The following is a 19,100-nucleotide window of genomic DNA, read 5'->3' on the forward strand; positions in this document are numbered from 1 at the left end:
CGTATTTAAAGATTGAAAAAAGAAGAAACGATAGATAGGTTAAAAGGTAGAGAGTAAATTTGATTTTTTTGGGAAAAAAATTAATTTTAATTGGGGAAGGAGATGATTAAGGGAGGAATAAGAGTATTGGAATGTAGGGCTGTTCACTCAGTGGTCCGGACCAAAGACCAGACCGGACCGGACCATTTGGTCCGGACCAGACCGGACCGAATTTTGTTTGGTCCGGTCCACGGTCCACCTATTTACTCTACTTTGGTCTTCGGTCCGGTCCTGGACCAACCCGAATGGACCGCGGACCGGACCATGGACCGAAGTTATGTTATAAAAGAATTTTTAAATTTGTAATATTATTGATTTTATTTTCTACTTTGTTTACACGTATTATAAGATGTGTAATTATGTAGTTAAATCTCGTAAGAAAATAATGTTGTTTATTTTGATCATTACGAACTTCTCGAGTTCTAGTTTTATATGGTAAAACATGTCAATGACAATAATATTTGGTCCATTTGGTCCGGTCCGGTCCGGTCCACGTGTTTTTGTGATCCAGACCGGACCGGACCAATATTAATATGGTCCGGTCCTCGGTCCACCTCTTAACCCTTATTTGGTCTTCGGTCCAGAGAGTTTGGTCCGGTCCGGTCCGGTCTCGGACCAATGAACACCCCTATTGGAATGTGGAGTACTGACTATTGAGTCGTGCTCTTTGACTTCATTTTTTTTTTTCTCAATTAATGGTGGGTAATGTCAAGTATGGGCCCTAAAAATTTGGAGGCCCAGTGCAAATGCACATAGAGCACCCCCAATTAGACGGGCCTGGTGTCGGCACATAAGGGCAAGTGCATAGTGTAATAAGACTCTTTAACAATGGACTAATTTGTGTATATGCTAGTTATGCGGGTCACAAATTTAGTGCCAACTATGTCTAAACATGGAGTATAGATCGAATAGGGGTTTTGGAGTGACATAGTTCAACGTTTTAGAAGCACTTGAATAAAATAGGAATTGGAATTGGGGGATAGGAGGGGATGGTACAGTGTATCAGTGGCGGAGGTTTGAGTACCAAAAGTTTTCGAGGTTCTTGAGGTATCACATGACTGTATGACCCCTATGACCCCCACCCCACACTCGAAAAAAAGATAAAAAAAAACACAATTTCATCGAGCCGCATTAACAATAGACAAACCTTTAATATGTTTGTTTTCATGCCACATAAGATAATATACAAACTCATTTACTTACAAACCTCATATCAACAATAGATAAACCTTTTAAGGTTCATAACATGACTCGCTATACTATTTTTTCTCTCACATTCTCTCTCCACAAACCTGGATACTATTTTGTAACCCCTTTCATCGATGAACCTCAACATCCATGTCCTACAATAGAGGGTTTGTAGACAAACCTCTAAAATAATGGACACATCATCTTACAAATCTTTTGACAAACCTCTATTGCTAATGTCCTAAGTTTTGACATAATTAAAAATAAAGTAAAAAAATAAAATAGGTGGGTTAATGGGTACGGTATGGGACTCAAGTCACTCAACAGAACTGAGACCCAAACTTGTTTAAATTTTTTATAGACCCAATTCTGACCGAGATCGGGTGAGTCAAAAAGATGAAATCGATATCGTGCTTCCATTAAAATCTGATCAGACGGATTTGAGTAGCGTTTTGGAGCAATTGCGATGCCACCCAAAGAGTGTGAGTGTCTTTACATTAAATATTTTTGGACACACTTGGTATTTTCTGACTTATATTCAACTCTCTACATCGCTATTCCTTGGCTCACAAAAACATAAACTCCTTGCATATATTCTGACCAACTTGCATTTTCTGGTACATTAGAATACCTGCATTTTCCTTTCACAATTTTTGGTTCTTTCCATTTATAGCATTCTCTTTTTGTCTTCCACACTCTTTTTCCTGCACCACATTGAGAATCCTGACACACTTTTCTCATCTTTTATGCATATTCATATACTCCTCCTATATTATTACTATGCATATTCATCCATTTTACCATATTCACTTTTCTCCCATCTCCACTCTAATTCCTCTTACTAAAGTATGCACCAAAATTTCATCTAATTTTTTATTCTCCAAGAATTTGTTGTCAATTTTTTTGTGTGGGTTTTCTTAAGCCAACGTTATTGTTGTTCGGATTTTTTTGTATACAAATACTTGTGTAAGACGGATTTACACAAATTTATGGTAAAACGGAATCTTTTGGTAACCACTTTTACCCACTAATCGGGTTGTGGTTGGATCGGTTTTTTTTACAACTATACTGGAGTACAACCGTCTTATATACAAAACTAACTCTTTTTTTTTTTAAGCTGAATAAATAATGTTAGGAAATAAAACTTGACATGTATTATTTCTTCTTCATTGATGGATTTAAGTGTGGTTTTAAGAGCAATGTCAAGCATTAACCCCGTGAGTTATTCTCTCTGGAAGATGTTGCTACGCTTTTAATAAAACATTTCATGTTTTACCTAAATCATCAATGGAGTTGGCAATTGGCAGATTAAATGAAATATTAAAAAAAATTCAGTTGTGGATTTTATGTCAACTTTTTTAAAAAGAAAAACTTGTGTATTTCTTTTTTGGGTAATTGTTTGTTTTATGCTTTTGTTCAACGGTTTATTTAAACCCCTCTGAAGTCGGTTTGAGTTAGTCTTGTGTAAGACGGTTTTACAACTAATATAGTTGTAAAACGGAGCTATACACAACACTACTAGTCGGTAGAAGTGGTTACTTCAAGATCTCGTTTTAGGATAAATTTGTGCAACAAGTATTTGTGAGTTGGTTTATGAGTATAAATTACTAGGGAGTACTGATTTAATTTGATAAATCAGTTTGTTTTTCCTGAGGGTTTTAACATTTGTTAGAGTTCTTGGAATTGTTTTTAAAGGTGTTTTTACGTGAGAATTTACTCAAATCCTTCAAAAAAATTGATTATAATTGTTTTTTATGGCAGATATATGGAAGCAAATTGTCCATTGAATACGGTTTTAGATTAACACCGCGATATCAAAACCCAGGACAATTTTGTTAAGGTTTTGAAAATTACCGTGACAGAATTTAACCGCTGTTTAAGACTATTCCGTTGAGAGTTGTCTTCAATTATTGGCTTTTAACGTTTCTGTATTTGCATGCTTTTCGGAACAAAGTCGAGCTGATAAAGATAAATCCTCCCGCAACAAAGTCTCTAGTTCAGTACTAATTTAGCAGAAGAGTCACTTAACACAATGGTGTGTTTTCTTCCTATTTTTGGGCTTTAATTGTGTCCCTTGAATTAAACCTTTTGGTAATGAGTTAATCTGATATTGACGAGTTAATCCGGTTGGTTGAGTTAGTCTTGAGATGAATTATGTCTTGATGAGTATAACTGATTATCCGGGTTAATTAAACTGGGTACAAACCTGATATACAATGATTTGCAGGATATCACGTATAATTAGGGGTAAAACACTTATTGTAGGGGCGGGGCTATCCATCGTGTATAATATGGACGTCTTTAAAGTCATCATTTGTCGTCTCATAATATTTGTGTTGCTTGGCAGGATCCTACTGATGACAGTTCAGTGGAGAGCTATGAGTGGGACACTGATGATGAGCTTGAGATGGAATTCTTTCAAGAGATTGAAAATTATCAAGTATGTACTTGTCGGAGCCTTGGAGAGTAGTTACAAAATTATATATGTTGACAATCAAGTCAATTTATTAAATTTATATTCCACCTGCCTTATTTCTTATTTCAATCTAACTGTGGAGCTTTTATATTGACTTGAGGTTTGCTAACTACTCCCTCCATCCGATCCCAGTAATATGCAATGACTACTACTTTCGAAATGCTACATTGAACTCGTACATATATTTTGAGAAACTAATGACCAAAGTTGTCATTAGTTGATTATCAAAGTCAAAAGAGGAGCTAATTTGGGATGGAAGTAGTAGAAATGTCGAATCAACATGTATACGTCTTTATTCTTTATTTGCTGAATGCCTTTTTTGTCAATCAAGATCATAGCTTATAAGAAGGATAATCATGTTAAATGCTTGTAGGATGCCGTATCATCTTCATCGACAAGTCAGAATCCAGCTATTCTTAACCATTTTGTTGCAATGGGATTTAATGAAGAGCTGGTCATTCGAGCACTCAAGGAGAATGGTGCGAATCTTTGTCATGCTTCTGTTGGTTGAGAATTGAGATCGACATATAACCTTTTTTAATACGATTTTTTGTTTAATGCTCTGAACCTATAATTTGACAGGGGAGGAGGATACTGAAGCAATTCTGAACAGCCTTCTCTCTTATCCTGTAAGTGGTTTCGTCACCATTGATTATGCTTCTTTTACTTTCAATGTGATAACCTGTTATCAAAGGCCTTGGTAAATGGTAAATATGGTAGCCTTCACACCTTACTGACCTCAATGCATCTATCATAATCAAATGGTTTAATTGAATGGTTTTTATTTTGAGAATCGTCATCAAAATAGGCAGCGTATTATATAAGTTGTCAGGTGACAGGAATGCTTACCAGGAAAGTTTCAAACAATGCATCTATCATAATTAAATGGATTAATTTGTGTGTTCTATTTATTCGTTTCATTGTAAAACTACAAATTTAAAACTCAGCTTAAATCAACTATGTATATCTGACTTTGTCATGATATGCATAAATGCAGGTTATTGAAAACTTTCCTAGTGAAGACCCTCGTCCATCTAGAGCAAGCTTCCCATATGAGGAGGATTCTGACTGCGATAGTTCTTGTGCAGAGGTGGAGGTGTGTGCGCTATAATTTCTCTACATTGCTTAGCTATGAGCCTTAGACCTTTCCTGTTTCAACAGAAAAATGTGAAACAGTCTGCACAACTGCTGAAAACCAATGCTTGTTACAACTGTTTGTTTTCTTTCCCATTCCATGATGTTGTCAATATATCCATTTTAAAGGGGCAATCTTTCGATTATCAGTGGATTTTGTTAACTTCATCTTTGTATACCTTGTGTCCTGAATGTCCTTTTACATGTTACCGTTGTTTGATACTCGACACAAGTTTCAATCTACTTTTGTTCCTGGTTGAATTATAGCTTGACAATCAGGAAAGGTTTTCTTAAGCTAGAAAAGTTCTGCTAGTAAATGTCATTTGTTTTGCTTTGCAGGAAATGAAAGACACACTATCACACCTCATTGCCATGGGTTATCAATATGCTGATGCGGTGAAGGCTGTCGAGCAATGTGGTGAGTAGCAGAGTAGGCCATATTGTTTCATCTTTTCAAATTTTGGTGCTTGCCAGAGTCTCTATATTTCATTTTTCTGTAACTTCTTTTCCTGGGTATTATTTTTATAGAAAGTAACATGATTTTTGTTTGTTTGACAACTTATTTACATATGGTTTGCATTTCAGGATCTGATGCTCCACTAGACGAACTTACCGACTTCATATTTGCGGCTCAAACAGCAGAGACTGTCACTAATGCTCCTACATTACCACCCCAAAAGAGAAAACCTAGTTTTGGGTCCATAGAGCGACCCCGTAAACTGATTCAAATTATTCCTAGCAGGGATTCAATCAATCTAAACAATATGATTGGCTTTGGGGTTCCTGGGTACTCAACAGGGGTAAGTAAGAGGGAGATCCCAAAACTAGCTGCTGGTCCTCCTTACTTCTACTACGAAAACGTCGCCTGCACTCCAAAGGGAGTTTGGGATGAGATTTCCCGGTGTTTGTATGGCATAAAACCCGAGTTTGTGGACTCTCTTCATTTCTCAGCCGCTGCTAGAAAAAGAGGTTATATACATAACCTTCCTATAGAAAACAGACAACCTCTTCTTCCTATTCCCCCCAAAACCATACATGAAGCACTCCCATACACAAAGACGTGGTGGCCCACTTGGGACAAACGAGAAAAGTTAAATTGCCTCTTAACTTGTATAGGAAGTGCTCCACTTACGGACAGGATTAGGAAGCGGGTGGAATCTGGTTCGCCGTCTCCAAGTGACATAAAATATGTCATGAAACAATGCAAGAAATGGAACTTGGTTTGGGTTGGAAAGCACAAGGTTGCTATACTGGAACCTAATGATGTGGAGATGTTGTTGGGATTTCCACAGGATCATACCAGAGGTGTTGGCTGGACTGAGAGATATAAAGCCTTAGGGAACTCCTTTCAGGTTTGCAAACTTTGCTCATTAATTGTCACCGTAATGTTCAGCTCCGTCATTGTTAATTCTTAATTGTCATAGTTGGGTTTGTGTTGCTGATGAAGAAGTGAACTGTAGCATATAAAGGTTATTTGTATTTTGTCCTGACAACCTTATTTGCTAAATCAAATACAACAACAACATCAGAGCCTTAATCCCAAAATGATTTGGGGTCGGCTGACAAAGCAAATGTATGATTTAATTCAAATGCTGATCAGACACATTAATCTTTACTTTGTTTTATTATATTTGGTTTCAGATTGACACAGTTGGATACCACCTGTCAGTTCTGAAACCCATCTACCCACGAGGAATGACCGTTTTGTCCCTCTTCTCCGGCATTGGTGGGGCCGAGGTAGCCCTCCACAGACTCGGAATCCCACTCAAGGCAGTGGTTTCAGTAGAGATATCAGAAGTCAGTAGGAAGATCTTTCAGGATTGGTGGGATCAAACAGAGCAACGAGGTCAGCTGATCCATTTGGATGACGTGCAGAAAGTGGATAGTCGGATGATAAGACGATGGATTACAGAGTTTGGCGGGTTTGATCTCGTGATTGGAGGAAGCCCATGTAACAATCTTGCAGGTGGGAATAGGAGGACTAGAGATGGACTTCTAGGGGAGCATTCTTCTTTGTTCTTTCAGTACTCCAGGATTCTAGACACTGTTATGACTTTGATGAAAAATAGGTAGTCGCTGGCTGATGAACTTCTTTTTGTAAAGTTAATTTTGGGCACATACTTGAAGTCTTGATGCAAACATACCACCGAGGCTTTTGGATCTTAATTAGTTGAGATAGGTTTGTTCACAAATTCTCATTTAAGACGGATGTTAGTACCACCATGCATTCTTATGAACTATTGTTGGTCCGCTTTCTATTGATTTGTACAAACTTGTGAGAATTTTTGTTTTAATGAAAAGAAAAGAGTTTTGAACAAGTGTTGATTCATTAAGTGGGAATTATGATTCTCATTACATGTAGTTTTTCTTATGAAAAACCCGAGTGCCCTATCTAAACCTAGCACTCTGAGAATTGATGGCCTTGTAAAATCCTTTTCGTAGGGATTCTGCTTGGTTTGCCTCAGATTTTTTCATTGATTTCGTTTGAGATAGTTAAACTTGTTGAAACTAAATTGTGTAGAAGTAAAGTGGAAGGCGGTTTAGGATTCCACCGTCTGTGAGGCATCTTAGTGCAAAATACTATCCTGATAGGACCATTTTGGATAAGGAAATTGGACACAATGCGATTCTATGCGGCTGTAACTGGCCCTGCTTTAAGAGGTGTAATGCAGCTTATGAATCTGGTTGACATACAACTTTTCTATGCCGTGCTGTACAGGGGGTATGGAATGTTTATGACATTGCTCCAGACGAAGAATGGGCAAGAATCATAAGAGTCGAGAATAGGCAGTTACTTGGATTGTGTGGAATAATCCTAAGGAAGTGACGCATGAGAACGGAGAATGGGCTGCATATTCCATTGTTGACGGTTGTCTAGCATATTAGCAGCCGTAAGAAACTCAATTGTGATGGGGCCTGTTTCGCTGTCAAAGGAAAGCTGGTTGCAGACAAGTACGACAACAATGGTCATCTGAAATAACGGAAAGCAAATCTATAGAGGTCGGATTCCAGAATACGCCTAGCCTTCGGACAGGGAATAACTAAGCTGGATGTGCAGACAGACTGTACTGTACTGTGAATTACATATTTATATTTTTATCAGTTGATGATTGCTTTTCCCCTTTCAATTTTATGCTTGAATTTCCAGATATTCTTACTTTATTTGTCTCTTCTTCCTTACGTTATTAATCGTTCAAATTCTAAACTTTAATGAATTTTTTGTTCGCCAAAAGAATTAATTGTTTGATTGATGAATTGATGGTGAATATGTTTGAATTTTGGGTATAACCAAGATTTATGGTTATTTTGATTTCTTTTCTTAAGCTTTTTACGAGGTGATTTTTTAATTACTCTCTCCGTCTTAGTCATTCGTTTGATTCGTTGATTGATTGATTGATTGATTTAGGGATATTTGGATTAATATATTTGTTTGAACAATGGAGCTGGAGTTGTTATCAAGCAATTTGCGTTGATTTTTTCGATATATCGATTTTAGCATATACTTGTATGTGGTTACTGATTAGATTTTCTGACCTAAATTAGATGCAAATCTTCGTCAAAACCCTAACTGAAAAGACAATCACTCTTGAGGTCGAGAGTTCTGACACAATCGACAATGTCAAAACTAAGATCCAAGACAAGGAGGGGATTCCCCCCAGACAAGCAGCGTCTAATATTTGCTGGAAAACAGCTTGAAGACGGCCGCACCCTTGCTGACTAGTGACTACAACATCCAGAAGGAGATTACACTCCACTTGGTCCTCCGTCTACATGGTGGCATGCGATTTTTTTGTCAAAACTTTAACCGACAAGACCATTACTCTTGAGGTTGAGAGTTCCGTTAAGCTTGTGTCCAATTTGAGGTGTGTGATCACTTCCTCTGCATGACTGCATCTGTTCTCCTTGCCACATTCTGTGTGGTTTAGCACATTCCGTCATTCCTGCACTACAGATGCATTAGATGTAGCACATTGTTCTTAATCACTAGTTTGGGGCAAATTGATTTTTTTCATGCAATTCGTCAGTAACGGTTTTATTTGATAACTAGTTCGATTGCCCGTGAAATTCACGGGGCGTTGTTAATTGTTGGTTTTGTTTCTATTGTTAATTTTGGTACTTGAAGTTTACTCATTATATCTTTAGGTAAAATTAGCAATGTTGTATGTGTACGCTCTTTATAGTTATTTATACACGAAGACCATTTTTTTTATAGTAAATACAGAGTAGCAAATTATCCAGGAGTACGCACAAGGGATGCTGCAATAAAAAGATAATAGTTAACTTTCGAAAAGAAAGGAAACTAATTGATAAAGGGTTAATTTGGAAAAATAAGTGAAAAATTCAGATGGAGGCAGTACATTCTCATGATCATTATTTCTAATGCGCTTTTAAACTACTTATAATATCTATTGCGCTTTTTTTTTTTTTTTTTTCTACTCATTACGTGTTTAAGTTGTTGTCTCCGATGCTTACACTGTATATGTTTTTTATGTGCAACGTTGAAGCGTCGGTTTGGTGTAGTACCTTTTCTTTTACACGATTGTCTTTGTTTGGTTCTTCAAATTCCGATTTTTTTGTCATTGTCTTTTGTCCATTAATCTCTCGCTCGTACCCAAACATGCTTATTTCAGCCTTGACTTTGAATATGTATTGTTTGCCAATACATTCCTGTAAAATGTCAAACACTCTTCGTGTTATTTGGTATAGAAATAGTTGTTTGGCATTTAAATAGTTCGTTGGAAGTCACAAACTTTTTCAAATGGGCCGAGCCGTTTATTGGCTTGCAAATGACCTTCTCGGCTTCCTTATCCAAGAGCACTAATTTAGCAGAAGTCAAACACTTAATCAACTTGTTACCTTGATAAAAGAAATTTTCTAGTTTATTTTGTACTGTATTTGGCAATAAAGAGTTAGAAGACTTTCAAATTGAATCAAATTCAAAGATCTAATTTTAAGACTAAAATAACAATAATAGAAAGAAAACTAAGTACTAGATATTTTCTACCAACAGGAAAGTAAAATAAAATTTTAACATAGACATATACAAGCTCAAAAATGGGTAGATAAGGATTGAAGCTTCATATTTCACTTTTTTATGTCAAATGATGAGCTGCAGGCCAACACAATATATGGGGAGGGGAATTCGAACCTGTGACTTAATTAGTTAGATAATAAAAGGATACTGGCGTATAAGTTATCGCAACACCACCTGAATGTCTCTCGCATAACCAGAAGTTAAAAGGTGTGTGGTTAATCCTGCGGTCACCATAGGGGGATTTGATAGCACAAGCGGTAAGATGTGAATTCAAGGCAACCAATAATGAAACAGAATACGAGGCTTTGATACTAGGAATGCAGCTAGCTCTGGAATTAGGAGTCAAGCACCTGCACATATCCAGCGACTCTCTGCTAATAGTCAACCACGTAAATGACGAGTTTATAGCCAGAGATTCAAAGATGATTGCATACTTAAAGGTAGCAAAAAAGCTAAAACAGAAATTCAAAACTTGCAAGCTCAAGCAGATTCCCAGGGATCAGAATGTGGAAGCAGATGCCTTAGCAACTCTGGGCGCAACGTTCAAGCCAACAGAACTATCCAGCATTCCTATCGCACATATGCTAGAACCTTCTATCCAGAAGACAGATGAAATAGACAGAGGAGAACTGGAGGACCATCAGGACGAAGTGGGAGTTCAGACAGCTACGGAGGTCGGGGAAGGCTCCCAGCCAGCCGACCAACCGCCTGACCAACCATCTATACAGGCAGATAACTGGGATTGGCGCACACCCTACCTAGACTGGCTGCGACATAGCAAGCTGCCAGATGACAAGAAGGAAGTAAGAGCTTTCAGAGTGAAGACCTCCAGATTTATACTAATTGATAATACACTCTTCAGGAAGTCACTGGCAGGTCCCTACTTACGATGCCTGGACAAGGAGGAAGCACAGACCGTGTTACATGCTCTCCACAGTGGTGAATGTGGAAACCATGCAGAGAGCAAGAGTCTATCAAATAAAGCTCTCAGACAAGGATACTTCTGGCCCACAATGAGGGCAGATGCAGCAGAATACGCACGTAAGTGTGACGCCTGCCAGCGCTCAGCACCAATGATCCATCAGCCAGCAGAGCCCTTGCACCCTATCATTTCTCCCTGGTCGTTCATGACATGAGGCATGGACATAGTAGGCCTCCTACCAAGAGCCACGCAGAACAGAATATGGATGCTGGCAATGACAGATTACTTCTCCAAGTGGATAGAGGCAGAAGCATTCACAGAAGTGAAGGACAAACAAGTCATTTCTTTCATAAAACGAAATATCATCTGCAGGTTTGGTATCCCGTCAGAGATCATATGTGACAATGGCTCACAATTCATCTCCAACGATGCTGAGAGATACTGTACCAGGTGGAACATCACCCTGAAGAAATCAACACCCAGGACTCCAAAGTCTAACGGGCAAGCTGAGTCCAGTAACAAAATTATCATGGATAATCTGAGAAGGAGGTTACAGGAGTTAGGAGGAAAGTGGGCAGATGAATTGTCACTGGTGTTATGGTCAGATAGAACGACGCCAAAGATAGCAACATGCCAAACACCCTTCATCCTGGTGTTTGGTGCGGAAGCAGTTATTCCGTCAGAGGTTCTGGTCCCCACTCACAGGTATGGATGTATGACAGGGGAACTGAACAATGCAGAGATGGTCAGAAGCCTAGACACAGTAGAGGAGCTGCGAGCAAGTGCAAAAATACATCTAGCTGCCTACAAACAGTCAGTGGCCAGGAGTTACAACAAGAATGTGACAGTCAGGCTCCTGGAGGTAGGAGACCTGGTTCTCCGTGAAGTGTTCCAGAACACTAAAAATCGAAAGGCAGGCAAATTCGCCTACAAATGGGAAGGACCATACCATGTAGAAGAAGTTGTTGGCCATGACGCATACAGACTGATGACTATGGACGGTCAAATCATACAACGCCCATGGAACATACTTCACCTGAAAAGATATTACTTTTAATAATAAGTATATTTTAGCCTACAGGGTAATGTACTGTAATACTACGGTTTTATGAGTCTCTGGGTACTCTATCGAGTAGGCCTTACTCTGTCGAGTAAGGGTGTGTGCGTTTTAAAAATAGTTTCTGGCCTGTTGGGCACTCGATCGAGTAACGTTGATACTCGATCGAGTAAGGGGGCACTCGATCGAGTACCTCAGCTACTCGATCGAGTAGCCGGTTTACGGGGGATGATTTCTCGGGTTTTGTTAATAATGCGATTAAGTATATAATTACTTCCGTCACTTTTCTTTAAACACTTTTAAAAGCTAATTACTTTCAAAAAGAGAAATCAAACTACGTTCTTCGCATCAATCGCATTGTTGGCAAATCCCGGAGCTTGGAAGGTCGGATTTTACCTTTCTTTATACCGTTGTGATCCTTGCGTCGAGGGTAAGATCTACGTACCGTTTTTATAGTATTTTGTTAAAGTTGGTTAAACCCTAGTATTGGGATTTGGGGGTTTTGTTGTATTTCGTGATTGGTAGTGATTATATGTTTGTATGTTAGGAGGAGGATTTGTAGAGGAAGCTTTTTGATATCAGCTGTGAGACCGTCTGATTGTGTTATGCTTTCCAAGTAGGGTTTCCCTACTCAGTATTAGTCCCATAATGTGTTGTTGGTGTTGTGTGTTTGTTGAATAATATCGTATTCGTATTGTGACGGTTGTTGGTTTAATTGCTGTTTAATGGATGTGATTGTTTGTCTCTGATTCTCGAGATGCGTTCTCGGCTGAGTGGAGTCACTTGCGGGAGTGGCTTCACGCCCTAGTTTCGCCCTCCGTGGAACCCGCCACGGGAGGGGATGTGCACATTAATGGGACAGGGTTATCGCTCGGTATGATGAGCGGGGATTTGGTGGGTACGGCTGCGGTCCCCCACTGGCAGGGCTGGTCCAGTGGACAGTCGGTGATGGATATTGATTGGAGTGGGTGTGATTGTGTGGGACTGTTTGAGCTGTGTTGTTTACTGTACTGTTGGTTATATAAATTGTGTGATTAGTACTGACCCCGTTTAATGTTTTAAAAACTGTGGTGATCCATTCGGGGATGGTGAGCAGTTATTGAGCATGTATGAGTCGAGTTACTGGGATAGCTGTGATGTGCCACCGTCTGATGATAGAAGTCTTCCGCTGTAGCTTTAGTAGTTTAATAAACATTTCATTTAGCTGATTAAACAGTTGGTTTGAGAACTTGTATTCGTATTTTGGTTTGGCTTTGGATTGTAACCTTTCACTAAAGTTATACTATTTAATGTTGTTTCGTTATTGTCTGATGATTATCATTGCCTCGGGTAAACGAGATGGTAGCATCCTTATACCTGAGTGGTCCTAGTAAGGCACTTGGAATATGAGGGTGTTACAAAATGGTATCAGAGCGACGATCCTGAAACCTGTAACCAATGAATCTAATGAACATAGGGAGTCAATTAAAATGAACCCGGGGTAAAGGTTGTAGGAGCTAATGCAAAGGCTTGGGAGACGTCCTAAAGTCGCGAACTCGCCCTACAATTTTGAACCGGTCACATGGGGGATATATGTCAAGGTCGTATGTGATGCGTGTTAGCTTGTATGTGGATGTGGTGATGTATGTTGTAATTGTTGGATGTTTGAAGTAGAAGGTCGAGTTTGTGAACGAAAGGTTGGTGAAGTATATAGAACTGTTGTTTGAATAAGAAGCATGTTGGGTGTTTACTATGTGACGTTTGATAATATGATGTAATTGTTTTATTGATCATATGAAAAGCTTGGTAGAATTTCGTGCTTAACTATAGTATAATGTTGAGTTTATAAGTTGTATAGTATGTTGGGATATGTGAGATAACATGCGGGTAGTATATACGAGTCAGCATGACTCGATCGAGTAAGGGTACTCGATCGAGTAGGTGAGGTACTCGGTCGAGTGGGTCTGACTCGATCGAGTGGGTATTTGATGTTTTTACAACCAGAATCGTGTTTTTGGGCACTCGATCGAGTATATAGGGCACTCGATCGAGTAGGGGGTCACTCGATCGAGTAGCTGGGCTACTCGGTCGAGTATGTTAGAGATCAGAAGGTCTGTTTGGGGTCTGATGTCGGGGCACTCGATCGAGTATGGTGGGCACTCGATCGAGTAGCCGCTACTCGATCGAGTAGGATTAGGCACTCGATCGAGTGTGTTCTGGGCAGTCTGCTTTCGTGTTTTGAGGTTTTAGTGCGTATGTTTATATCTACCCTTTCTTATATAGTTTTAAGATGCCTCCCAAGAGAAACGCTTTGTATGCGAGAGCTGAGACCATGAATATAGATGATATCGTTAAGATGTTGGAGCATCAGGATGCTCTTACCGAGGCCTTAAAGAAAGTGGGAAAGGATAAGGAGGTTGATCCCTCTAAGATCAGCCTTTATATAGCGAGGTTTAACCCAAAAGAGTACAAGGGAACCGGGGAACCGAACCTTCTTGACAACTGGCATCGTGAGATGGAGAACATACTAGACCTGGTTCACTGTCCTGATGAGATGAGAGTAGAACAAGCTGCGTTCTATCTGAGGGAAGCAGCTGGAGAGTGGTGGGATAAGGTGAAGGTGAGTGCTAGGGAGATGTATGCGAACCAGGGCTTATCCGCTATACCTTGGGAAGAGTTTCGGAGGGCTATGAGGAAAGAGTTTGTACCGGAACATGTGAGGAGTAAGTTGAGATAAGAGTTTGATGGGTTTAAGATGACATCTGATATGTCGATTCTTTGAGTACTACAAGCGAGTTTAATGAGAAGTCTAGGTATGCTGAGGATATGGGTTTGAGTGAGGAGAACCTGGCGCTGAGGTTTGAGAGGGGGTTGACCCCTAAGATCATGGATAAGCTACCCGTGGGAGTCCTTACTGATGTTAAGGAAGCTTATGAGAAGGCTGGAAGAGCTGAGAGGTTGGTGGAGATGGCTCAGGAGAGAGTGGGTGAGAAAAGAAAGACTGAGAGTGAGGGTGGTGGCCAATCTAGTCATAAGAAAGGCAACCACAATCAAGCTAGAGGGTTTTCTTCTGGGTCAGGGTTCAGTGCTGGGGCTTCCTTTGGGCGTGGCCGTGTGAGTAGTAGTGGTAGTTGGGGAATGACTTGCTATGGCTCGGGGGAGCTATTCTCAGGGACCTGCACAGAGTTATGCGAGCAATAGACCGTCTGGGTCGTGGTCTAACCGGGGAAGTCAGAGCTATCAGGGTGGAGGTAACCGCAATGGCGGTAATTCTTATCAGAAACCAGCTACGAACAACAACAACAATCAGGGGTCGGGTGCTAAGCCGACCACATCAGCCAGTACTGTCCAGGGAGGTGGACAGAAGACTAGTGGAAAGCTGTTCATGATGGACAAGAAAGCAGCTGAGGATGATGCACATGTTATCACTGGTACTTTTCTTGTTAACGGTATTCATACCTTTGTTTTGTTTGATTCGGAGGCATCTCAGTCGTTTGTATCTTCGAGTCATGTTAAACGGTTGGGTTTGAGGGTATATGAGTCTGTAAGTGAGAAAGTTTTTATACCTTCGGGTGAGTCTGTATCATGTGGGAGGTTGTATAGAGATGTGCCTATGATAGTTGGGCAAGTTGATCTACTTGTAGACTTGCTAGAGTTTCCTTTTGACGGATTTGAGATGATAGTCGGGATGAATTGGTTGGGAAAGTATAAAGCTAAGATAGACTGTCATCAAAAGAAAGTGTCTTTGAGAGGTCCTAAGGGTGTTAGTATGTCTTATCGTGGGTTTCTGGCCAAACCCAAAGTTAAGTTGATTGCAGCTGTTACCTTGAAGTCTTATATGAGGAAGGGATGCCATTTGATCTTGTGCCATGTGAGAGATGACCGGATAGAGAGTCCGACAGTCGATCAGATACCAGTGGTGGGAGAGTTTGCAGATGTTTTTCCAGAGGAGATTCCGGGGTTGCCACCGAAGAGGGAGATAGATTTCACAGTTGAGTTGAAACCGGGGACGGGGCCAATCTCTAAGGCACCGTACCGGATGGGTCCTAAAGATATGGAGGAGCTCACGAAACAGTTAGATGATCTGATAGAGAAGGGATACATTAGACCTAGTGTATCGCTGTGGGGAGCACCAGTTCTTTTTGTGAAGAAGAAAAATGGGAGTTTGAGGTTGTGCATAGACTACAGAGAGCTGAACCGAGTGACGGTGAAGAACAAGTATCCTTTGCCAAGGATAGATGACCTGTTTGATCAGTTGAGTGGTGCATCAGTCTTTTCCAAGATTGATTTGAGGCCGGGGTACCATCAGGTGAATATTAGAGAGGTGGGCATACCAAAGATAGCTTTCACGTCGAGGTATGGCCATTATGAGTATGTGGTGATGCCGTTTGGGTTATCTAATGCACCGGCTGTGTTTATGGATTTGATGAACAGAATCTTCAGACAGTTTTTGGACAAGTTTGTGGTGGTGTTTATCGATGACATCTTAGTCTACTCCAAGACTAAGGAGGAGCATGAGGAGCATCTGAGGATTGTGTTGCAGACTTTGAGGGAGCATGAGTTATATGCCAAGCTGTCCAAGTGTGAGTTCTGGTTAGAGAAAGTTGCTTTTCTGGGGCATGTGATCTCTAAGGAGGGAGTAGCTGTGGATCCGGCAAAGATTGAGGCAGTGACAAGGTGGGAAGCACCAAAGAATGTTGCTGAGATCAGGAGTTTCTTGGGTTTAGTTGGATACTACAGACGGTTCGTGAAAGATTTCTCCAAGATAGCTAGACCTATGACAACTTTGATGAGGAAAGAGAACAGGTTTCGTTGGGATGAGAGTTGTGAGACGGCGTTCCAAACATTAAAGGAACGTTTGACCACAGCTCCTATCTTAGCATTGCCTGAAGGGATCGAGAACTTTGAGGTTTATACATATGCCTCAAAGAACGGGTTGGGTTGTGTCTTGATGCAGAACGGTAAGGTGATTGCCTATGATTCTAGGCAATTGAAGCCGTATGAGGAGAACTACCCTACACATGACCTGGAGTTGGGTGCAGTGGTGTTTGCTCTCAAGATTTGGAGACATTACCTTTATGGGGCGACCTTTAAGGTATTTTCGGATCACAAGAGTCTCAAGTACATCTTCACTCAAAAGGAGTTGAACATGAGACAGAGGAGGTGGATGGAGCTGATTGGCGATTATGATATGGATATTATCTACCATGAAGGGAAACCCAATGTTGTTGCAGATGCTTTGAGTAGGAAGAGTGTACATTCTTTGTTTACAGCTCTATCTTTGATGAGGTTGAGAGATGAGGTGGGGAGGTTTGGGATACATATGATGCAGAGAGGGGATGCCATGGGAGATTTGACAAGAGCACTGATCTTTATGATGATATTCGAGGTAAACAGGCATTGGATCCTAAGATGGTTGAGTGGAGAGCTGGAGTAGAGAAAGGGACAGTGTCTCGATTCTCTATTCATACAGATGGTAGTTTGAGGTTCGATGGTAGGTGGTGTGTCCCTAATGATGAGGAGCTGAAAAAGACAATCATGACAGAGGCACATTGTACACCGTATTCAGTACATCCAGGTGGTGACAAGCTTTACAAGGATTTAAAGAACACGTTTTGGTGGCCTGGGATGAAGAAAGAAACAGCTGAGTTTGTGGCCCGTTGTTTGACATGCCAGAGAGTTAAAGGGGAACAGCGACGACCACAAGGTAAGATTCAGTCTTTAGAGGTACCTGAGTGGAAGTGGGAATCCATTTCTATGGACTTATATCGTGGGTTTGCCGAAGAGTCAACAGGGTAACAACATGATATGGGTTATAGTGGATCGACTGACCAAGTCAGCTCACTTTGTGCCAATGAAAGATACATGGACTAAAGCACAATTAACTATGGCTTATCGGAAGAATGTGCTTAAGTTACATGGAGTCCCTAAGGACATAGTGTCTGACAGAGATGCGAGATTTATCTCAAGGTTTTGGAAAGAGTTGCAGGAATCTTTGGGAACAACTTTGAAGATGAGTACATCATTTCATCCTGCGACAGACGGTCAAACTGAGAGAACGATCAAGACTCTTGAGGATATGTTACGAGCTTGTGTGATGGATTTTGGTGGTAGCTGGGAACAGAGGCTGGATTTGATAGAGTTTTCTTACAACAACAACTATCACACTAGTATTGGCATGGCACCGTTTGAGGCTTTATATGGGAGGAGATGTAGGAGTCCGATGTTGGGACGACAGTGCTGAGGCAGTAGTTCTAGGACCAGAGATGGTACATGAGATGGTTGAACAGATTAAGATGATCAGGGAACGGATGAGAGCAGCTCAGGATAGGCAAAAGAGTTATGCAGATCTACATCGCCGGGATATAGAGTTTCAGGTTGGGTACAGTTTTTCTTAAGATCCTTTGGTCTAACCACGAGACTGAGGAAGCTACATGGGAGGCAGAGGAGGCCATGAGAGAGCGTTACCCTTTCCTTTTTGATCAGGTATGTATGTTTACGGGGGACGTAACCTTGTTTCTTTTAGGGGGGTAGGAGATGATCGCGAAGAGTTTTTAAGAGTTGTCATACCCTTGTTATGTTGTGTCGGTATGTTTGTTGTGGTTGAGTCGGGTCGAGTTTGGGTTAGTAACATGTTTTATGTTGAGTTTTGTTTTGGTTGTTGAGTCGGGAGTGTTGTAGTGTGTGTCTTTGTTTTGTTGTGGTTTGAACTTCGGGGACGAAGTTCTTTTTAAGGAGGGAAGACTGTAATACTACGGTTTTATGAGTCTCTGGGAACTCTATCGAGTAGGCCTTACTCTGTCGAGTAAGGGTGTGTGCGTTTTAAAAATAGTTTCTGACCTGTTGGGCACTCGATCGAGTAACGTTGATACTTGATCGAGTAAGGGGGCACTCGATCGAGTACCTCAGCTACTCGATCGAGTAGCCGGTTTACGGGGGATGATTTCTCGGGTTTTGTTAATAATGCGATTAAGTATATAATTACTTCCGTCACTTTTCTTTAAACACTTTTAAAACCTAATTACTTTCAAAAAGAGAAATCAAACTACGTTCTTCGCATCAATCGCATTGTTGGCAAATCCCGGAGCTTGGAAGGTCGGATTTTACCTTTCTTTATACCGTTGTGATCCTTGCGTCGAGGGTAAGATCTACGTACCGTTTTTATAGTATTTCGTTAAAGTTGGTTAAACCCTAGTATTGGGATTTGGGGGTTTTGTTGTATTTCGTGATTGGTAGTGATTATATGTTTGTATGTTAGGAGGAGGATTCG

At 40.5% G+C, this 19,100-nt stretch overlaps 1 protein-coding gene across 7 annotated transcripts; it reads left to right on the forward strand.

Annotated features, from left to right (window-relative positions):
• The first annotated feature begins 1,825 nt into the window (after nt 1-1,825).
• Nucleotides 1,826-7,155, forward strand: LOC141601415 (DNA (cytosine-5)-methyltransferase DRM2-like). Of its 7 annotated transcripts, XM_074421719.1 has the most exons (10): nt 1,853-2,073; nt 2,989-3,067; nt 3,182-3,262; nt 3,575-3,667; nt 4,077-4,182; nt 4,286-4,332; nt 4,701-4,799; nt 5,177-5,255; nt 5,423-6,189; nt 6,479-7,155. In XM_074421719.1, exons 3-10 carry the CDS (start codon nt 3,260-3,262, stop codon nt 6,908-6,910), a joined length of 1,626 nt encoding a protein of 541 aa, XP_074277820.1. In that variant the 5' UTR covers nt 1,853-2,073; nt 2,989-3,067; nt 3,182-3,259; the 3' UTR covers nt 6,911-7,155. The 7 variants fall into 7 exon arrangements, with proteins under 7 accessions (XP_074277822.1, XP_074277820.1, XP_074277806.1 ...); XM_074421721.1 differs by lacking the exons at nt 1,853-2,073; nt 2,989-3,067 and adding an exon at nt 1,826-1,844; XM_074421705.1 differs by having other exon boundaries at nt 2,989-3,262.
• The last annotated feature ends 11,945 nt before the right edge of the window (nt 7,156-19,100 follow it).

The sequence above is a fragment of the Silene latifolia genome, chromosome 1 (assembly GCF_048544455.1).
Source record: "Silene latifolia isolate original U9 population chromosome 1, ASM4854445v1, whole genome shotgun sequence".
Lineage (NCBI taxonomy): Eukaryota > Viridiplantae > Streptophyta > Magnoliopsida > Caryophyllales > Caryophyllaceae > Silene > Silene latifolia.